General features: G+C 36.9%; 3 protein-coding genes across 3 annotated transcripts in view; 2 read left to right on the top strand and 1 right to left on the bottom strand.

The window, feature by feature from the left end:
- LOC146489888 (hsp70/Hsp90 co-chaperone CNS1 homolog) overlaps positions 1 to 18639 on the top strand; it is a 187430-nt gene that overhangs the window by 65948 nt on the left and 102843 nt on the right. The gene's annotated exons all lie outside the window — the stretch shown is intronic.
- Positions 4409 to 9114, top strand: LOC146489894 (RAC-beta serine/threonine-protein kinase-like). Its single transcript, XM_085119208.1, has 6 exons — positions 4409 to 4560; positions 5896 to 6057; positions 6187 to 6287; positions 7260 to 7322; positions 7843 to 7987; positions 8598 to 9114. The coding sequence occupies exons 1-6, from the start codon at positions 4534 to 4536 to the stop codon at positions 8646 to 8648; spliced, it is 549 nt and encodes a 182-aa protein (XP_084975334.1). The 5' UTR covers positions 4409 to 4533; the 3' UTR covers positions 8649 to 9114.
- The window catches only part of LOC146489891 (uncharacterized), a 51966-nt gene continuing 48259 nt past the window's right edge, over positions 14933 to 18639 (bottom strand). Inside the window, exon 10 of the mRNA XM_085084580.1 lies at positions 14933 to 16762. Coding sequence (XP_084940706.1) covers positions 16472 to 16762 — 291 coding nt within the window. The 3' untranslated portion in view covers positions 14933 to 16471. The remainder of the gene's footprint in view (positions 16763 to 18639) is intronic.

Genomic DNA, 18639 nt, shown 5'->3' with positions numbered 1-18639 from the left:
GGCATATGGGCGCGCTGTGTGAGCGGTTAACGCTACCCCGAACATTAAACACTCTTGTTAGGTGAAGATGTTTAATCCACACTTTTTTCGTTGCAAGTATGTTTTGATTTCGATGAAACAGTTCTGCCACCATTCAACAATTTGGGGGTGTGACGTTACATGATATTTATCCGCACAAATTTTCGCTCGTTGTGTCGTACAGAAATGTTAAAGCGTTTGGCCGGGACATACGTACAAACGAAAGTGAATGAAGCAGAATGTAGGGAGCATTTTGACTCGAAATAAAATGGACTGTATGAATACACATCGTAGTTTTCCAAAAGCAAAACAGATAGCACTTACATGCAGAGCCAGCTTCCTTGTCGCTACTGACAGAGAAGCTCATCAGTTCAGATCAGCTGGTAAAACTGGATCTTCAAAAATGATACTAAATATAAATATGTTTCAGATTCTCCATCAAATGGGCGCTAAATAAAACGTCAATTGAAACAATGGTTATTTTAAGTAGCTAATGTAGCAGCAGTGCTATACGCTATTGCTTTTATTTATTTGCCATACACACAAACAAAAAAAAGTATACGAAATAGAAATTAAAAGAAGGAAACCTTGAGGTTTATAATGTTAGCCCCACTATCAGTTAAATAATTAACTTAAACTTTAAGTTACAATCATGTAATATGGCATCAACTTTGGGATCGCTTCACCAGTTGCAATAGTTTTTGAAGATGTAATTTTTTTTTAAGTTTTAATTTAAAAGAGTAGAGAGATTGAGCTATCATTATATAAGGAGTGAAAATACTTCGGCCCTTGATAGGTTATGGAGAATTGTCAGTTTGCATTTGTTGTGCTGAAGGGTGAATTGTACGCATGACCTTTTCTTGTATTGTATACATGAGCAGAACTGTGTAAAGAAAATAACTTAATTATAAAACTTTTGTAATCTAGTCCATCTAAATTTAGAAGGCAACTAAATTAGTGATTGCTGAATGAATGTTCTGATAAAACGAGTTTAAAGGTTTTTTTCAACTCCTATAGAATGCCTAAAGGTACAGTGTTGTGAACGCTTATTTTGGCCAACCGGTGGAATGAGTCATGATTGCGCTCCTAGCCCGGTATCCCAATAATTTAGTGTCTCCAATGACGGTAATCCCACTCAAGTTTGTAAGCTCCTGTTTATAACAAATGCAAGCTGCAATAGCACACCCTTAATAAAATGGCTCCGATACTGGCCCTGCATGCACTTCCCTGTTCGTTTAAGTTAATTTGAGCAGACTTTTCTGCAAACTTTAGCTAACACATGACAATTTTTTTTAGCGATTTTGTACTCCAAAAGCCTCTTATGAGGGATTTCTTGTCATCGTTGTATGTATTCCAATTCTTTGCTTCAGTTTATTTTGATGTTTTTGTTCTTATCTATCTCAGTGTAAAATCGCCTGCATTTAATGATGTAATACATCAAGCACGTTTACGGACCACATTTCTAAATCCTCACCAATTCCCACCCCGCGTAACTGATTTCTTACACCATTATTGATATTTATCATAGAAACACTGAGAAGCCTTGAACGTATTCGATTTTTGCAGTGCACAAAACATTGTATCAATGAAGCACCCTTGCATCAGTGGAAATATAACTGACTTATTTCTTTGATGTCAACGCTGAACTTACAGAAGCAGGTTTAGCTCGCACCAAAACAGTGACAAGATTGAGCAAAGAATCAACTATATCAACGGGAAAAGTATTGGTGTGAAGATCCCTTGTTTAAAGCAATGGGCTAACAGGAGGATACCGGTTGCTATCCTCTCTTCACCAGGACTGGCAAGTCTAATGGTAATCATAAAAAAGCATCAACTGTACTTAATCTGGCAGAAGATAGCGTACACTGGCTGCCCGGCTATGCTCAGCGCGATTCATAGAAGAAGCGTCAACAAGAGTTCTTTTTAAAAACCCATCGGGGTCGCTTGTTTTTTTTTTTTTCAAACTTTGAACATATACGCTTGTTGTCGACCATCGCATGTTTGTCTTTAGTTCTTTTTCTCTCTTTTCAATTCTGTTGTCTCTTCCTTCCTTTTTATTTTTTTCCTTTGGTTTTCTTGTTTGTTTGCGCGCAAATCAAAGAAAAAGCATTCAAAATCATTTACACTTTCACCCAGTTTCAAAGGCCGCAACACAATTAATGTTTTTGTTCGGTGAAACATTATCTCAGCTGCTCTGTGTTTCACGATGAAGGCGATTAGAATTTTTAGCAGAAATTGTAGACTGTAAGGTTGGTTACCGCTCATTTCCCTACAAAGTCGTCTAATGCAGTACTTACACAAACAAATTATTTTTTGTTAGATATTCTCTTTCCTTCACAGTTACCAAATTCTTTGATTGATATCCACGCAAACTGCTCAGCTTAAAGGAAATGTAATAAAGTACGCTAAGTACTGCGTTGAGTTCTTCGGCGAAAGTAAGAATTTCTTTTGCGCGCGCGTCGTACTTTTACTCATTATGACGCGAAATTCTACAAAGCAACCGGACTTGTTCGATTGCCAGCGAAAATGGTTTTCGCGCATTTTTTCACAGCTTTTATTGCTGTTACAAACGTTATTAATTACATTACAGGAACCAAAATTTGTCAAAGGCAAGAAGACAACGTAGACTAACATTGCCTTCCATGAAACAGAAAAACGAGCTGTAAAGAGTTGTTGTGTAGATTTCCCATGGACAAAAGAACATGTTGTAGAGCTGTTGTATCTCATTAGCCTGCCGACTATTGGTGCTCTTAGTTTGTAAAGCAAACTAGGAAAGCGATAAAAACAAACAAACAAACAAAAACATTGCGGAAACTGTCCACTTCTTATAGCACTCACACAATATATATATATTTTTCGCTCTATGTTTCTGCTGCTTCCCAGAACCTTAAAAAAGAGCCTTGTTTGAAAAACATAGAAAAGGATATCTACTGTTACTTTTATTTGGTTGCGCTCAAAGAAATTTAAAGTTTAATTATATATATACGAGAATTCATACCAAGTAAACACAACACTTGATATCTAAAAAAGCTGGCATTACCGTGAGATTATCAAATTAACTTCTTGTGTCCATGGCAACGAAAATGTTTGTTTCAGTTGTTGAGCGCAGACCAAAACGTTAAAAAAAAAGTGAACACTGATACCTCGAAGGTAGAAGTGTGCGCGAAGAATTAGGAGGACGCACGAAGCTTTTCCGTAGTATTTCCATCTCGCCATTCACCTTTAATTTCCATCCCTAGATTCATTTGACTCATTAGTTGCCAATATTGCTTTTATCTGGCCAATCACACAGAAAATACGCTCACTTTTATCGTTATAATACGAGAGAACCACGCTCTTAAAAATGATTTGCATGCAGGAAGGCCCTCCCAACAAATTAACTTTCCTTTCAACTGTTTCTTTCAAGTGTTTCATCACCAGAAGCAACGGAAGCGCAGTCAAATCGCCCTGACGAGGGCAGGGAATTTGATAACAAGAGGAAACCGCAAAGAAAGGTAGGCAATTGCTGAGCAACCAGTAAAACTTGTGCCTAATATCTGGAGGAAGATGCGAGTATTACAAGGATGAACGTGAGAAATTTGGAAACGAATTTTTAAAAGTCGCATTATCTTAGTCGTTTGTAAACCACGTAATTACAAGCTACTAACTAACTGGTCAGAAAAGTAAATTCGCCTTGTGAGTCTAAGTGGCCTACACGGCTGGAGCTTTTAAAACCCGGTTTCCGTAAACTAAAGCAAATAGGAGTATTGCCATTACGTACCCCGCGCGGATGGAATACTATTCCATCGCAGGGTTACCCCCAGCAGTATGTCCCCGGTACCCATTTTTATCCCATGCCATGGAGAATACAGCCAATCAGAAAGCTAGAAATCCATTGCATATTCTGCAGCATGCAACAGGTAGTATTCCATGAAAAACTCTCGCCGTTCCTCGCGGCCTACAAATATCCCACTCGTGACTTGATTTTTTTTCTTTGTATACACACTCTAAGAAAAATGAAGTCACGACTGGGATATTTCACGGTATACCACTCGAAACCATTGCATAACTAGTGTATACACCTGGGTGAGAGATGCAATGTTGCGCAAAGTTTCTTGTCTAAAGAAAAACACAACAATGCAGAGACAAACCTGGTATTGAACTAACGACCTTCCGGTCTTCAAAACAAAAGTCCGACACGCGCTAAACACTGCCTATCGACAAGGGAATAGAGAGAAAGGTTTGTCAACCCGTAAAAGAAAGGAACCATTCACAAAGTGTTATTTGCCTTTCCTTTAAAGGCGATAAAAACATTGAAGAGCTCTTGGTTGTATTATAGCTAGTGTGTAAATTTTTTAAAAACAGTTGTTTTTGTTGTGTTGTCCAGTGTTCAAGGAAAAAAAGCGGAAGCTTTTGGAAACAACTCTTGATACGAAGTACAACAAAAGGAGAAAAGAAGAGGAGTAACGGAAACTTACAGCGTCACCCAAACATCGAAATTGGATCCAAAGCACAGAACATCTCAAATTTGAAAGAATGCTTGGACAGGGTGGTTGTGGGAAGGTAAGTTATGCCAAGGTCAGGTGTGGATGGTAACGACAAGAACAACTTTATTCAAATACTGAAATGATTGTAAATAAAAGTTGAAAACCCACAGATAGCAAAGCAGCTAGTAGAGGCTAAATTAAAACAATTAACTCAAATATTGAATACCTGAAAATATAAAGCTACAACCTCTAAAAGCAGTGTAACGTTACTATCCTGCACCCTCTCTTCCCCTCCTCTTCTACCCCCCCCCCCCCCCCACCCCGATAAATTCTTACATGTGTGGAAACGTTAGAAACCGAACTTTTCTGGTGTTTCCATAAACAGTGCATTTTCATGAATTGGCTGACAACGGTTTTTCCTCTTTCTTCTCAGCGAAAAACAGCGTTGATCGCAGGTTAATCTTCCGCTGGATTAGCATCTAGCACATGGAACAATCAATATAGTCATCGTCGTTTTTCAATATATTAATGAGGAGTGTAGGATAACTGTTCTACGTTTCAGGAAAAGAGCACAGAGAAGCCTTCTCCAAGCTAAGACTATGTTAAGAGCTTAGATCATATACTTTCTCAGTCCCAAATACCTGTAGTATGAGCTGACTAAGACTGGGAGATCTAAAAGTAATTGAAATTAAGGACGGTCCCAATTAATAAAGAATTTATATTGTGTGTTTATAACTATGTGGTGAAAGCAGATCTTAACAAGGGCTCTTTAAATCGAAAAATAAAATTGGGAGCAACCACGAATTTTTTTTAGTGATAATTTTAAAAGCAACAATTGTTCTAAGAAACAGTAAAATACAAAGAGATGTATGGCGTATTTTTCCAAATTCAAACTTCGTTATCTCTGAAAAATGCACGCTTACCCCAAATTTTCGTATTGGATACTAGGAGCACTTGCTAAGTTCTGCTTTCTCGCATAGTTTTAAACCGCACAAAGAATGTCCCTGTACAGTCGCACCTCCGCTAACGGACACTTCCCGTAGGCAAACACCTCTTGTAAGCGGACACTTGGTCATGTTCTCGGCTACATACAAACACTACATTTTTCACCTCCTATAAGCGGACACCTATCGTAAGCGGGCACTTTTTTTGGTTCCAAGGGTGTCCGCTTACGGGAGGCTCAATTGTATTAGTAGGCACCACCCATAGGAAACCCAAGTATCCCGAGATACGCAGAACGTATGCGCAGTAAGAAAAGTAGGCACCGTCTTAAAGCAGGCATACGCATTCCCCTATGTACTTGTACTTACTGCTAAACGAGGACATTTTCGTTTTGATCATTGTGCTTCTACAAACGTCAGCATTGTAAACCAGGCATAATGAAGTAAACACAGGTGTTTTTTCATCTTAGGTGTTGTTTTACAAACATACAACAACAAGCACCTCGTACGTAGTAAAACAAATGCTTTTATCAAACGAACATCTGTACAATTGCGAGAAGAAAGCAATGGTGCTAGGCTGCTCTACATGGAATCATTTCCTTATGGAAATGCGGGGAGAATTTGTCAACGAGGTAATAACGAATTCCTGAATACAACTTACGTTCTCTATAAAAATCTCTGCAATTTGTTTTTCTCAAGTCACTAGAAAATGGCATATTTCTACTAATGACGCCGCTTAACTCATAATCTCCATCCAACAGGAAAAGCAACCATGTCTCATTATTGAATATATGGAAGGAGGAGACCTCCACTCACACCTGTACAGGAAGGGGAGATACCGGTATAGTGAATCGGAAGCAAGGTGCGATGTCCTACTATACTAGAAATGCGGTTAAGAACAAAATAACCTTTGTATGAAATACAAACACATGGATCTTTCAAAGGCTTGTTTATCGACAGACTTATAAGGATGATTATAAATTTTGTGTTCGCAGAATTGAGAAAACAACAACAACAACAACGAAGTAAAACTCTAAAAATCGCAAACGTTTTATAAATTATTGTTGTTTTGAGATGTCTGATCCATAACATTAAAAATTAGTTGACAGGCAAATTGAACACAATATAATATGTGTGTATATATAACATATGTGCTCCCCTAATTGAAAAATAACGAAGAACAAACCAGGAGGAACAACAAAAGAGGAGAGTCAATTATTTGGAAGACAAACCGCGCACAAAACACAAATAAAATGAACAAAAACAGAACGTTAAATGGGCTCAACAGCTAACAAAGCAAAACAAATGAAGCACGTTCAAAGAAGACGGTAATGAATTAATACAGTTTGCCTAAAAATTATCCACTGATATAAGACAGCTTTTCTTGAGATGTAAACACTTTGTTAGGAAAAAATGGAGGAAAATTATTGAGCGAGGAATCGTATCTTTGTCGAAGCTAGATCCACCCTATAATTTTAGTAATGATTAGCTCTTGAGTAATGCCCAATTCACAACAAGGCTTAAACACGTTTAAAAGCTCAGTTTTTAGTTAAACACAGCTTAAAATTGTTTCCTTCATAAAAGCTGCTTTCGGATTTTTGTCGACTACAGATTTAGCACAAATGAATGCATAAGTTAAAGTTTACTTGAATCCTATGTCAAAGTCAATGGTTCAGCTTTCTGTTAAAAATTTTCATTTTGTTTAACCTGGCTTAATTGGTATGGATGGAGCTTAAGTTTTGTAAAAGGGAACAACGGACCCAAGGGTAAATAGTTACCTGGGCGTCATGCTATGAGGAAATATTCTGTTACTTATGATACTTTTTTATTTTAGATTTTACATCGCTGAGATAATCTCTGGCTTAGAATTTTTACACCTTAATGGCATAATCCACAGGTAGGGGATGGACGTTTACCCACAGTTTTGTCCACAGTTCTGGACAGTTCACCCACTGTTTTAGTGCACTTTCCTCTTTCAAAGAAGACATGCTCAACGTGTGACCAAAAACTTATATTTGAACAACGGATATTGGTTAGGTGAAGGGAAGTAACCTGCTCCTGCCTCGTCCTCGATACATTTTGGGGGATAGCCTAGTACTTTCATTATAACTTTATCATTATTTAACAATTATTTACCGAAGTGGAGGTGAATAGTACTTGGCTAATCACCCCCGAACTAGCTAATCAGCAAGCGCGAAATGCACTATTCACTTGTGTGGTATATGCTAATAATTCATATTACTATTATCCCTGGCTTGGTTTCTCTTTACCTGTGGTTTTTTAATTTGTATTATAATTGTGATATTTTTTGTAAGTTTTTTTTTCTTCCTTGGAATTGATCCTGAAAGTCCGCAAGGTAACGGTTCAATGAACTCATTTGTATTTTTTTTATTATTATTATTATTTTCATAACACAGGGATATAAAACTTGAGTACGTACCGAGAAGCCGATGTGGGCACATAAAGATTGCGGACTTTGGTCTAGCCTATTATGGCAAGACTCCTTTTGAGGAGATACAAGAGAATGCGGTCTGTGGGACATCATTTTATATGGCCCCAGAGGTAGAGTATAAAAACGGGTATTTGGTACGTAATGAATAAAGGATGTTGTTTCTTGGCGGTTGTAGAATGCGAGTTCATTGTTCATAATTCTGGTGATGTTCGTATATTGCAACAAAGGAGGGAAAGGAGAACACCACTAGTCAACATCGTTGATTTAAATGTATGAACCATTAGGATTTCATCAGTAGAAACACATTAGCGTGCAGGGGTAATAAAGAACAGTACAGAGTAAAATAGTAAGACGCATTTGATCTATAGGGCATAATGATGAGCACCTGAACAATGTATTACTTCGATGGTCAATTTGAATGGTCAAACTTAAGAACTTTATCTACGAAATCAAAAGCGATGAAAACCGGAAATGTGCGCTTCAGGTATTTCTCCGGAACAACTATTCTTTCTCGTCGACTGCTTTTGACTGTAAAGTAATCCGTTTTAAGAGTACCGTAAAAGAGCAGAACTGGTCGTCAAATCCAACAGATTTATTCTATCAGCAAACAAAAACTTGAAAGCCCGCTGACGCGAGGGCACATTCTACGTGAAAACGAGGCCTACTCCAGAACGAGGCTTTACAAATACACGACGCTGACCAAGGTCAGTTTTATTTCAGATTATTTTACATGACCCATATGATTCGTGCTGTGACTGGTGGTCACTATAGGTGTGACGGTATTCATGATGCTCACCGGATCGGTATGTAGTCAATTGTGTTTCTTGCGAGTAGCGAAAACATTAGTAACGTTTAACGTGAAAAGGGTAGTGCAGGGCAAGTATGGGAGCCATTTTATTAAGGTTGTGATATTCCAGCTTACATTTGCTATAAACAGGAGCTTACAAACCTGAGTGGGATTACCGTCATTGGAGACACTAAATTCTAGGGATACTGGGCTAGGAGCGCAATCATGACTCATTCCACCGGTTGGCCAACAGAAGCGTTCAGAGCACCGTACCTTTAGGCACTCAATAGGAGTTGAAAAAAATCTTTAAATTCGTTTTATCAGAACATTCGTTACCTTCTAAATCTGGAAGGACTAGATTACAAAAGTTTAATAAGACATGGTTTGATGCTACTCTGGTTTGAAAATTGATGAATGTAACTTAAAAGCCATGTCTGATTGTACACCTGGTTGCAGTGTGAACTTGAACATAACAAAACTTTAATAATTATTTTCTCTAAACAGTTCAGCTCATGCATTCAATAAAAGAAAAGGTCATTCTTATAATTCACCTTTTAGCACAACAAAATTAATGCAAAACAGTTCGCCATAACCTATCAAAGGCCGAAGTATTTTCACTCCTTCTATGATGAGAACTCAATCTCTCTACTCTATTTTAAATTAAAACTTAAAAAAATACATCTTCAAAAACTATCACACCTGGCGTAGCGATTCCACAGTTGATGTCATGTTAAATGTTTGTAACCTAACGTTTATTAAAATAAGTGAAGTATTAAACTAAGGTTGGTGCTAATATTATAAAACTCAAGGTTCCTTCTTAGACCCCCTAACCACTTCCTTTTAATTTCTTTTTCGTTAATGTATATTTTGTTTGCTTGTGTTTATGGAAAATAAATAAAAGCAATAGCGTATAGCATTGCAGATATATTAGCTAATTAAAATAATCATTGCTTTAATTGCCTTTTTTTTAGCGCCCATTTGATGGAGAATCTAAAACAGATTTGTATTTAAGCATCGATTTTGAAGATCCAAATTTATATTGGTAATTGAACTGAGTGGAATGCAATTTGGTCTGAAATCATACGCGTGATTTCAAAATCAAACGAGCGCGCAGCGCGAGTTTGATTTGAAATCACAAGTATGATTTCAGACCAAAATTGCACGACACGAAGTTCAATTACCACTTAATTACATCCATTTTGAAATCACAGAGTATCATTGTCAATATTAATATTCTATTTGTGTTACTTCATTTCCATTTTGATGGGCTAAAGAAAGGATGCGATTTAGAGCAAAAATGGTGCAATTTGGGAATAAATTGCACCATTTTGGACCAATCAGATTCCCAGGATCACCAGTGATTTCAAAATGGATGTAATTAACCAGCTGATCTGAGCTGCTGGGCTTCTTTATCAGCTGCGGCAAGGGAGCTGGCTCTGCATGTAAGTGCTATCTGTTGTGGTTAGAAAAACTACGATGTGTATTCATACAGTCCATTTTATTTAGAGTCAAAATACTCACTGCATTCTGCTTCATTTACTTTCGTTTGTACGTAAGCCCCGCCCAAACGTTCCAATATTTCTGCACGACACACCAATCTAAAATTTGTGCGGACAAACATCATGTAAAGCCACACCCCAAATTGATAATGGTGACCGATCTGTTTCATTGAAATCGAAACATACTTCCAACAAAAAAACGTGGATTAAACATCTTCATCTAACAATAGTGTTTAATGTTCGGGGCTCTAGCTCACACAGCGCGTCCATATGCCACATCTAAGGAAAGTACAAAGCGGCTTTTACAATTTTATTGCAAAGACTTAAAACGTGTTACAATTGGAAATAAGAAACGGATACAAGTTTTGGTTTAAAATTGGGCGTAAAACGTATCTAAATCAGGCTTTCCAATTTGTAAATTGGTTAAATTTCTGTGAACATATAATGTATTGCAGTTTGATGTTGAAGTGTCTATGAATAGCGTTCCCATAAATAAATGAAACTCAAGCATACGTAAGTTAAGGAGTTTGTATTCAAAAGAAACAGATTCAAAGTTCCACGCGCCGCGGGCAGAATGTGCTCCCACCGGTCTACATAGGGTTAATAGCTGTACTTTATCCTCATCATATTCCTATCCAATCTTACATCCTTCATGGTTGTGCTGTAATTTAACCTAGTAGCGTCAACACATAAGGCAGACCGTTGCTTTAGTTTCTAGCTACTCAAGAAGGACCGAAAAGACCGACTTGGCTACAAAGGTGGCAAGTTTCCATGGATCAGGGATCATGCATTCTTTAAAAGCATGAACTGGAGCAACGTTGAAGATCAGAAACTAGAGCCACCAACACCAGAACCACCAAAATCATCTTAGGTTTCTCTGCTAACACCTTTAATGACCTTTTTAAAAATCCCATATGCTACAGAGGTGGACAATGAAATGTTTGTTCATCAGAAGGGTCATCCCCAACAGTTCCTTGGTTTCTCCAGTTTGACGGCACCCATTTATAAACCTTGGGACGAGGACACAATGATCTAAGCTTAAACTTCTTTTTTCTTCAATCAGTTGGTTAATACTGAATAAGCAGATGTAAAAGTAGTGAACACTCGAGTCAACCTATTAATGTATCGTGTTCAGGACTTACATCAGATCAGTGCTGATGTAAAGCTCTTACCTTCACTAGCACGCTGCAACCGTCATTCATAACAATATAAAGGTATGGCAGTTTACAAGAGTCTATGAAGATCTCAGGATCCTTTTCATCATAAGTGTAGATCCTTATCTTCCTCTCGTTTAGTAAATAAGACTGGGACAGTTTGCACTAGCACGACAACTGTAACACACATATTTCACCAGCTTCCTATTAATTTTCAGAGAGGTTTAACAACTGAATAGCTGTATGTTCTTTCACTACAAATCTGAGCGTGTTGCAGTACAAATTAAAGCTACATATACCATTGGAGCAAAAAAATAAAAAAATTGATATTTCAAAATACTACCACATCCTTGTATAGCAAGGTCAACTACAGTGTATCAGTGCATCATGAAATACACCTTTTACTACATGTATGACACCTATGATTATTGTAAGTGCTAAAAAACTATGATTTAAATTGGAATCTCTTGCTACAACTGTATAAAGACAGACACTGTAAGATTCCAGTTCCCCATGCAAATTTTGTGTCACTTTCTTTAGTAAACCCATCTTGAGCCCTTGTCCATAGAGATAAGTGATTAACGACATACAATAACGTATTCATTAACAGGACAAAAAAAGCCATTGATGGATGTCTTCACTGGTATATAGCCAGTGTATGTCAGCTTGGATGGCCTCTGTTTTTTGTTGTTGTTGTTGTTTCTTTCCTTCTTTCTTTTAGTCTTATTTACTGTAATAATGTTCCCACTTTCCTGTTTCTATTCTTTTGCCTCGAAAATTTAGCATTTAATGCATAAATTCAAACTCTGCAAATAGTGAAACAATTCCCAATGCAAAAAACAAAATAAAGACAGAATAATAAAATATATACATAAAAAGAAAACAAGGACTGGAGGGCTTGCCATGCATGTATCATGGTCTAGGGCACAACAAGAACCTGACAAGGGTTTTAAACTATCCTTTTGTGCAGCAGCAGTTATAAAATGAAGTGAAAACTTGACGATTAAGGAAGCTGAGAAATAATTAGTTGTGTTAAGAGCCTAACAATTTGTTTCCTGGTGGTCCTATGGATTACAAGACTTGACGTACAACACAGGCATGTGAAAATGAGGTCATTTGCTAAGTACTGTAACAGTATTCTGTGGGGTGGGGTGGGCATGGTGTACATTGAAGTTACAAACACTCGGGCATGCTAGCGTGAACGTTTACTTGCAAAGAAGACACATTGTCCTAGTCTACAAGCCTGAGTAGCGTTTTCCCATGTAACCAAGCAGCAAAACAACAGGTATACCTTCAATAATCAACGATTAAGCAAAATCTAATTTCGCGGCACTAGTCGAGAATAGATTTCTTTCCTTTTTTTCTCGTGAATATCCATTATCAAGGACAGAAAATCTGATGTGGTTCGTTTACATCGGAAGCCCTTTAATTTGCAAGAAAAAAGGGGAATTGGTTCTTGTGTTCGGAAGTTAAAATGGTGATCATAAAATCAACGAAGGACAATTTCTGTCAACAGAAAAAAAACTAGTTCGTTTACCAGAAATCAACTACCGCTAGGGCAGTTTAGACATTAATCAAACCTGAACAATTGAAAAATAAAGGCAGCTTTGGACGATTTGAGAATCCTTAATTTTAATAGCAATTTTCGATGACGTTATACAGCATGTGCCATTGAGCATCTCATTGAGGATCTTAATTTTTTTAAAGTAGATATTTAAATCTCTATTTGAGAACGCTGTACATAATATTACACTGACAACAGCTACAAAAAGACAGAGTGGGAGAAAAAGCATTATTTTACATGTAAAAAGAAACAGAATAGAAATTACAATGTTTAAAAAATTCTACCCTTTGTTCTTTTGTTACGTACTTCTTTTTGCCTTTCCTTTTCATTTATTCATTTATAGATTTTTTTGCCATTCAACATCCTTTATTTAAAATTCAGAATTAATTGTAAATTAAAATACTCAACAAACTGACTTAAAGCGCAGGGAGAGATTGATAAAGTAGCCATGTACAGTTTTTGTATAAAAAACGCATATTAATTTTTATAGTCACTCGCAATACTACCACTTTAGTTTCTCAAGGCACAATAAATTAGGTGTGTACTTGTGTTCAATTACTTAAAAGGTAGCCATCCCATAATTAACTAAAAATGAAGAATTACTTATAGCCACTTAAAAATAATTCTTCATAGATTTTCCATTCATTGCGAAAAGAAACAATTCTATTGGATTTAAATGCAATATATTTTTCAGTTTCGTATTTATTTTCAAGAATTTTCTGAAAGTGGCTACCAGACGGTTTATTCTCTTTGTGCCTACAACTCCATATTAGGTTTTCCTAAATAGGAACTCAATCAAGAAATCAAGAGTGAAAGGATTGATTTAAAAAATACTTGAAAACTATCCCCGGGCATTGTGGGCACTATATGCTTGCCATAATTTCTTTATTTTCGAGTTTACACGCCGTATTATAAATTTTTCACAGGTATTTACTGAATTTGCTTATTTTAGGTTGCGTTCGATTGCCCGTATTCTAGAATAAGGATAAGCGGAATAACTGTTACATTATTCATTTTAAGTAAACTTGGCAAGACTTTTCTGGAAACTATCGCTAACACGTGACAACTTTTAAAAGAGCGATTTTGTACTCCACTAATTCCAAAACAAAAGGGATTTCTTGTCATCATTGTATGTATTCCAATGCCAGAATAAGGTCAATCGAACGCTCCCTTAATCTCGTACTTGAGACACGTTTTTTAGTTTTAAAAATACCATAATAACGATATATAAAGATGAAGCTAATCAAACCTCGTAAAAATGCTTTTAGTAAGTTTACACAACGAAAAGGCCGATTTGCCTCAGTAAAGATTGCCGAGTAAGATCTAATAGGTTGGTGTTTAAAGGGTAGCTTCTTCGTAAATTGTAGTAATTTGTTCGACAAAAACATGAGCAAAAGCATTTTTGTACCTCATAATAAGAGTTGGACCAATGTGTTCAGATAGCGGACTAATGAGATTGTATAAAACGACAAGGTCGATGAATTGGTTAATGTGATTTGGATACAATGTTATACTCTTTTAGTTAGGATATAACAGAGCAAGGAACCTTTTTGCTTCTTTTTGAACTATTTATTTGTTCACACTTAGACTTAGAACAACATTGTTTAACAAGACCAAGTTAAGATGGCAATGAAGGATTTAGTCTCACTACTTTTATGTCGTCCAGACGGGAACTGGCGGGAACTGCCATTCAACTGTCAAAATCTCTTCAATCGGAAATTTAGGCTAACGTTATGCCTTGCGCAGTAGTCTTCGTGCAAAGGTGCGCTTGCGGACAAAAACTATCAATATATTTTCTTTCGACGGAGTTGAAGCAGCCGAAATGGTTTTCTTCTTAAATTTTCAAAGTCATTCCCAAAAAATCTGGACGGAACAAAGTAAGGAGAGCAACATAAAAATTACAAGGAACATTTCTATCTTTTGCAAACGAACACTCTCGGACTAAATACGAGAGAAATCAAACGTTAAATAAAATTGCATAAGAGTACACTATAAAAAAGAACACAACTTTCTTCTTCCGCCTTTTTCCACAAAGTATTTTGGTACGTGCCTCCAAGAACGAAACCTTTATTAAAACAACTGTACGCGTCGGTACAACAGATCCCGTACAAAAGATGTTTCCGTTCAATAATCACTTGCAGATAAAAAGTACGTTATCTAAATAATATGAAGTAAAAGTAATTAAGGAAAAAATCAACTGGTATAAATTCAGCTTGAAACACGGCGGAATTACACCAAAAATTATCAAAAATGGGTAAACGAATTTTTTTCAGGCAAGATCTGTCAAGAGGTTAACTGAAGGTTAAAACTCAAGGAAGTACGGGCTGATCAGACCTAAACAATCTCTTGTTGTTACTTGAAAACCAATTCAGTGAACTTTTGCTTCACACCGAATTGGTACCAGAAGAAAACAACTTTTGATCAGCATAACTAAGATTAAGTCTACGAAAAAAAAATATATATTACGTTGAAAGATATTAACTAACTCGGTTTCGACTGTATCGCTTGTAAAATCTAGTTAGAAAGATAATCTAGACAGTTCCAGGAAGTCAGGCTAATACGGCAAAGTGTCACTTGTCATTGACTTTCACTACAGAATTCATCTTATTTCTCTAAATAAAATGCAAGCACAATGAAACGAACTAATATGCTAAACTCGCTATAATTTCAACCGCAATATCTGGAGTAATTACCAGCAGTGCAACACGGCTGAATGATTAAAGTAACCCCGAAAATTAAAAGAGCAACTTCAACAAAAAACAATGCTGAAATTTCTACTTCGAAAAGAGCGTATTTTTATCGTTTAACAATAATATAAACCATTTTGACGTTTCCCTCCCTAGTTTGCCAAAAGAGCGACATTGTAGATGGATACAGCCGTGAACAGGAAAAGAGATTGTTTGGCTTAGAAAGTAAATTTCAGCGTGTTTCGGTGTGCTGGATTGCTCAGGGCTTTTTCAATCTTTCTCGTAATTGAAGGTCTCTCGAAAAGGCTGTCAGGAATAACCCAGACAGTTCTAAAGGTAAGAAATTAAAAGTCGCACTTCAAGCCTAAGTGGACCGTACGGTGGGCGTTTAACCCGGTTTCAGTAGCATGAATCAACTAGGAGTATTGCTACGCTCCCTGGATGGGATACTAGGCCATCGCAAGGTTACCCCCCGCAATATGTCGCCGGGTCCCATAATACACCTGGGTGGAGAGGCAACGTTGAGTAAAGTTTCCTGTCTAAAGCAACAACACAACAACAAAGAGATCAACCAAGCATGTCATCTTCCAAAGGTCTAATGGAAATTTTGACCTGTTAACCACTTTACCACCATTCTAAGGTGGGTTTCAAATAAGTTGAGCTCTTCATTTGTCGAGAAATAAAATATTTCGAATTAAGTCACGTATAGAAACAAGCCGTAGAAATTAGCTCCCAAATTTCAATTTTTTCTGTCCTTTTATTTTTGAATTGTCTTTGTTTAGTTAATGTCACCACTGCTCTTTATTTGGTATTTGTTTAACTTTTGCCAGCGAATGCTTGATGCCACAAAAAAATGTATTCTTAATTACATAAAATACGACAAGTCGCTTATCATTTTTGCAGTTATTCAGGATATTCGACAGTTATGGGAGAACGGTACATGAAAATGATGCCTTTATCGGTTTTCTGAAGTTTCACCTGAGGTTCAGTTGCTTTCCATAATTTAACCACGTTATTTGATTCAATGGTACAACAGTTGTATTCACTTTCTCTGATCCAACTTTCTGCTTTTCTGTACGCTTCTCTTGTACCGTCTTCCACACTTTCACCTTTAGGTTCTCCACAGTTCTCAGGCTGGAAACCAGCTTTCTTAAGAATAACCTTTGGTGGACTTATTCCACTTACGGAAGGCAACTAAAACAGCAAAAAAAAAGTTGTTGAAAAACATTTCTTTAGCCAGTAAAAGATTACTGATTAAAAAGTTCAATAACATGCAGGTAATACACCCCACCCACCCCCTCCAAAAAAACAAAAAAAATAAACAAATACAAAATAAAAAAAGAACAAAGAAAAAAACAAACAAACATAAAACATTAGTCTAACCTGTTGTAACATGAAAAAAAAAAACATGAGTTGGTGTTCTAAGAATGTGCTTTAGTTACCATATGCTCCTATATGCCAATTCGTGAAAAAAAGTTAGGTTTATTGACGCTAATTTAGGCTGAATTAACTTTCATTAGAATGAAGGTAAGCTCAGAAACAAAGAAACCAACTTAGTTGTAGGTTTGGGGCGCCTTATTTGTACCGGTCGTGGCGCAATTGGCTGTTTGATTTAAAAAAATCCTAATGCCTAAGTTCTAATTGGAAATGGTGAAACTTCAAAGAGCCGAAGTGCAGTTTCAACTAATCCTTCCTGATGAGTAACCCGGACCCTTATATACTGAAATTGTTGCAAACTAATTGGGTTAGTGTCAATAATCGAATAGCGGAGGTCTTGCCGCGTTTGGTGGTTTTAACACATGCTCTCTTTGGCATTTATGTGACTTAGAATAACATGCTTTCAGATGAGAATAACTCGCTAAATCGAAAGTTAGGATAAGCATGTTTTCTTGAAAAAAAAAAAATGATAGTGTACGCCTCCAGTCGCCCAAAAGGCCAACATTTGTTGATTTTGTATGTGACATTTCACAGGATGAATTTAACATGAATTCCTCGGTTTCTACCAGAAAAAAACATCCCGAGTTTTGTCTCAAGAGAACAGTCAATTCCAATACTCGTACTACCATTCCGGGTTAATTGACCAGTAACCACGAAAATTTGCTCTATTTAAGGTGGCCGAATACAGTTTTTTAGTGTACAGGTGTTAGAAGACGTTATTTGGAAACTATGTACTTCTGGGCGCCCAAAATTGGTATGGTGTAAGACTAACTAAGAAAGAATGGATTTTCGTACGTCTTGTCGAGCTAAGTACCGTTTCCATGGCAACGCAGCAAACTATTAAACGTCCATATATTGTAGGTTTCCTTTATTTTTAGAAAATGTACTCATTAGATTTTTTCCATTTTTTGTATCCAGATAAACTCACAAAACACTGACACAGTTGCACTATTTTCATGTAATTTTAACAGACAGATCTCCTGTAAATATTGATTTTGCATTTTAATGTTTTGTGAAGATACCCTCTGTTAGATTTAGGTTTCTCTTTGTAGGCGAGTTACGCTTTTAGGGAACTATTTTCATGCCAAATTTTACGAAATTCTAATGAGCGGTTCCTTAGAAAACAGTTCATTTCCACGAAAACAACCAGTCGCAATGTTTTGGTCAAATGCGCATGCGTGGCTTTAATTGGGTTTCATGGCAAAGTTGAAAAGCATGCAAAAGGTCTTGGTGAATGACCTTTTTGCTCGGAAAGAAAAGCAAAAGAGTCCAGAAACGAGAAACTTAGTTATGTAGGATCAAAACTTACCTTTATTATCCATTTCATGTGAAATTGAGGGATCACTTTATCGACAGCCGTATTTACGTACCACAACCCTAGCGCGCGCTTAATAGCATCACTAACAGAATCTGTAAAGCGCGCGCAAACTGTGTTCGGCCACCTTAACTGAACGAGCATCTCAGCTCCTAAAAAATATAGCCACTTGGTCCGGCGCTAGCGACGAGTCATTTCTAGGCTCATCGAAACGGAAATTCACGGCCAGTTCCTGAAAGAAGATGAGTTTGTCAGAAAGGTAAGAAAAACCAGAGAAGCTTATACAGGCTTAATCCTATACAAAACCATGGAAACTGAA

Source organism: Pavona decussata, unplaced genomic scaffold (assembly GCF_977016875.1).
Source record: "Pavona decussata unplaced genomic scaffold, jaPavDecu1.1 SCAFFOLD_2, whole genome shotgun sequence".
Lineage (NCBI taxonomy): Eukaryota > Metazoa > Cnidaria > Anthozoa > Scleractinia > Agariciidae > Pavona > Pavona decussata.
The sequence above is the reverse complement of the archived record's forward strand: the minus strand, read 5'-3'. Positions and strand labels throughout refer to the sequence as shown.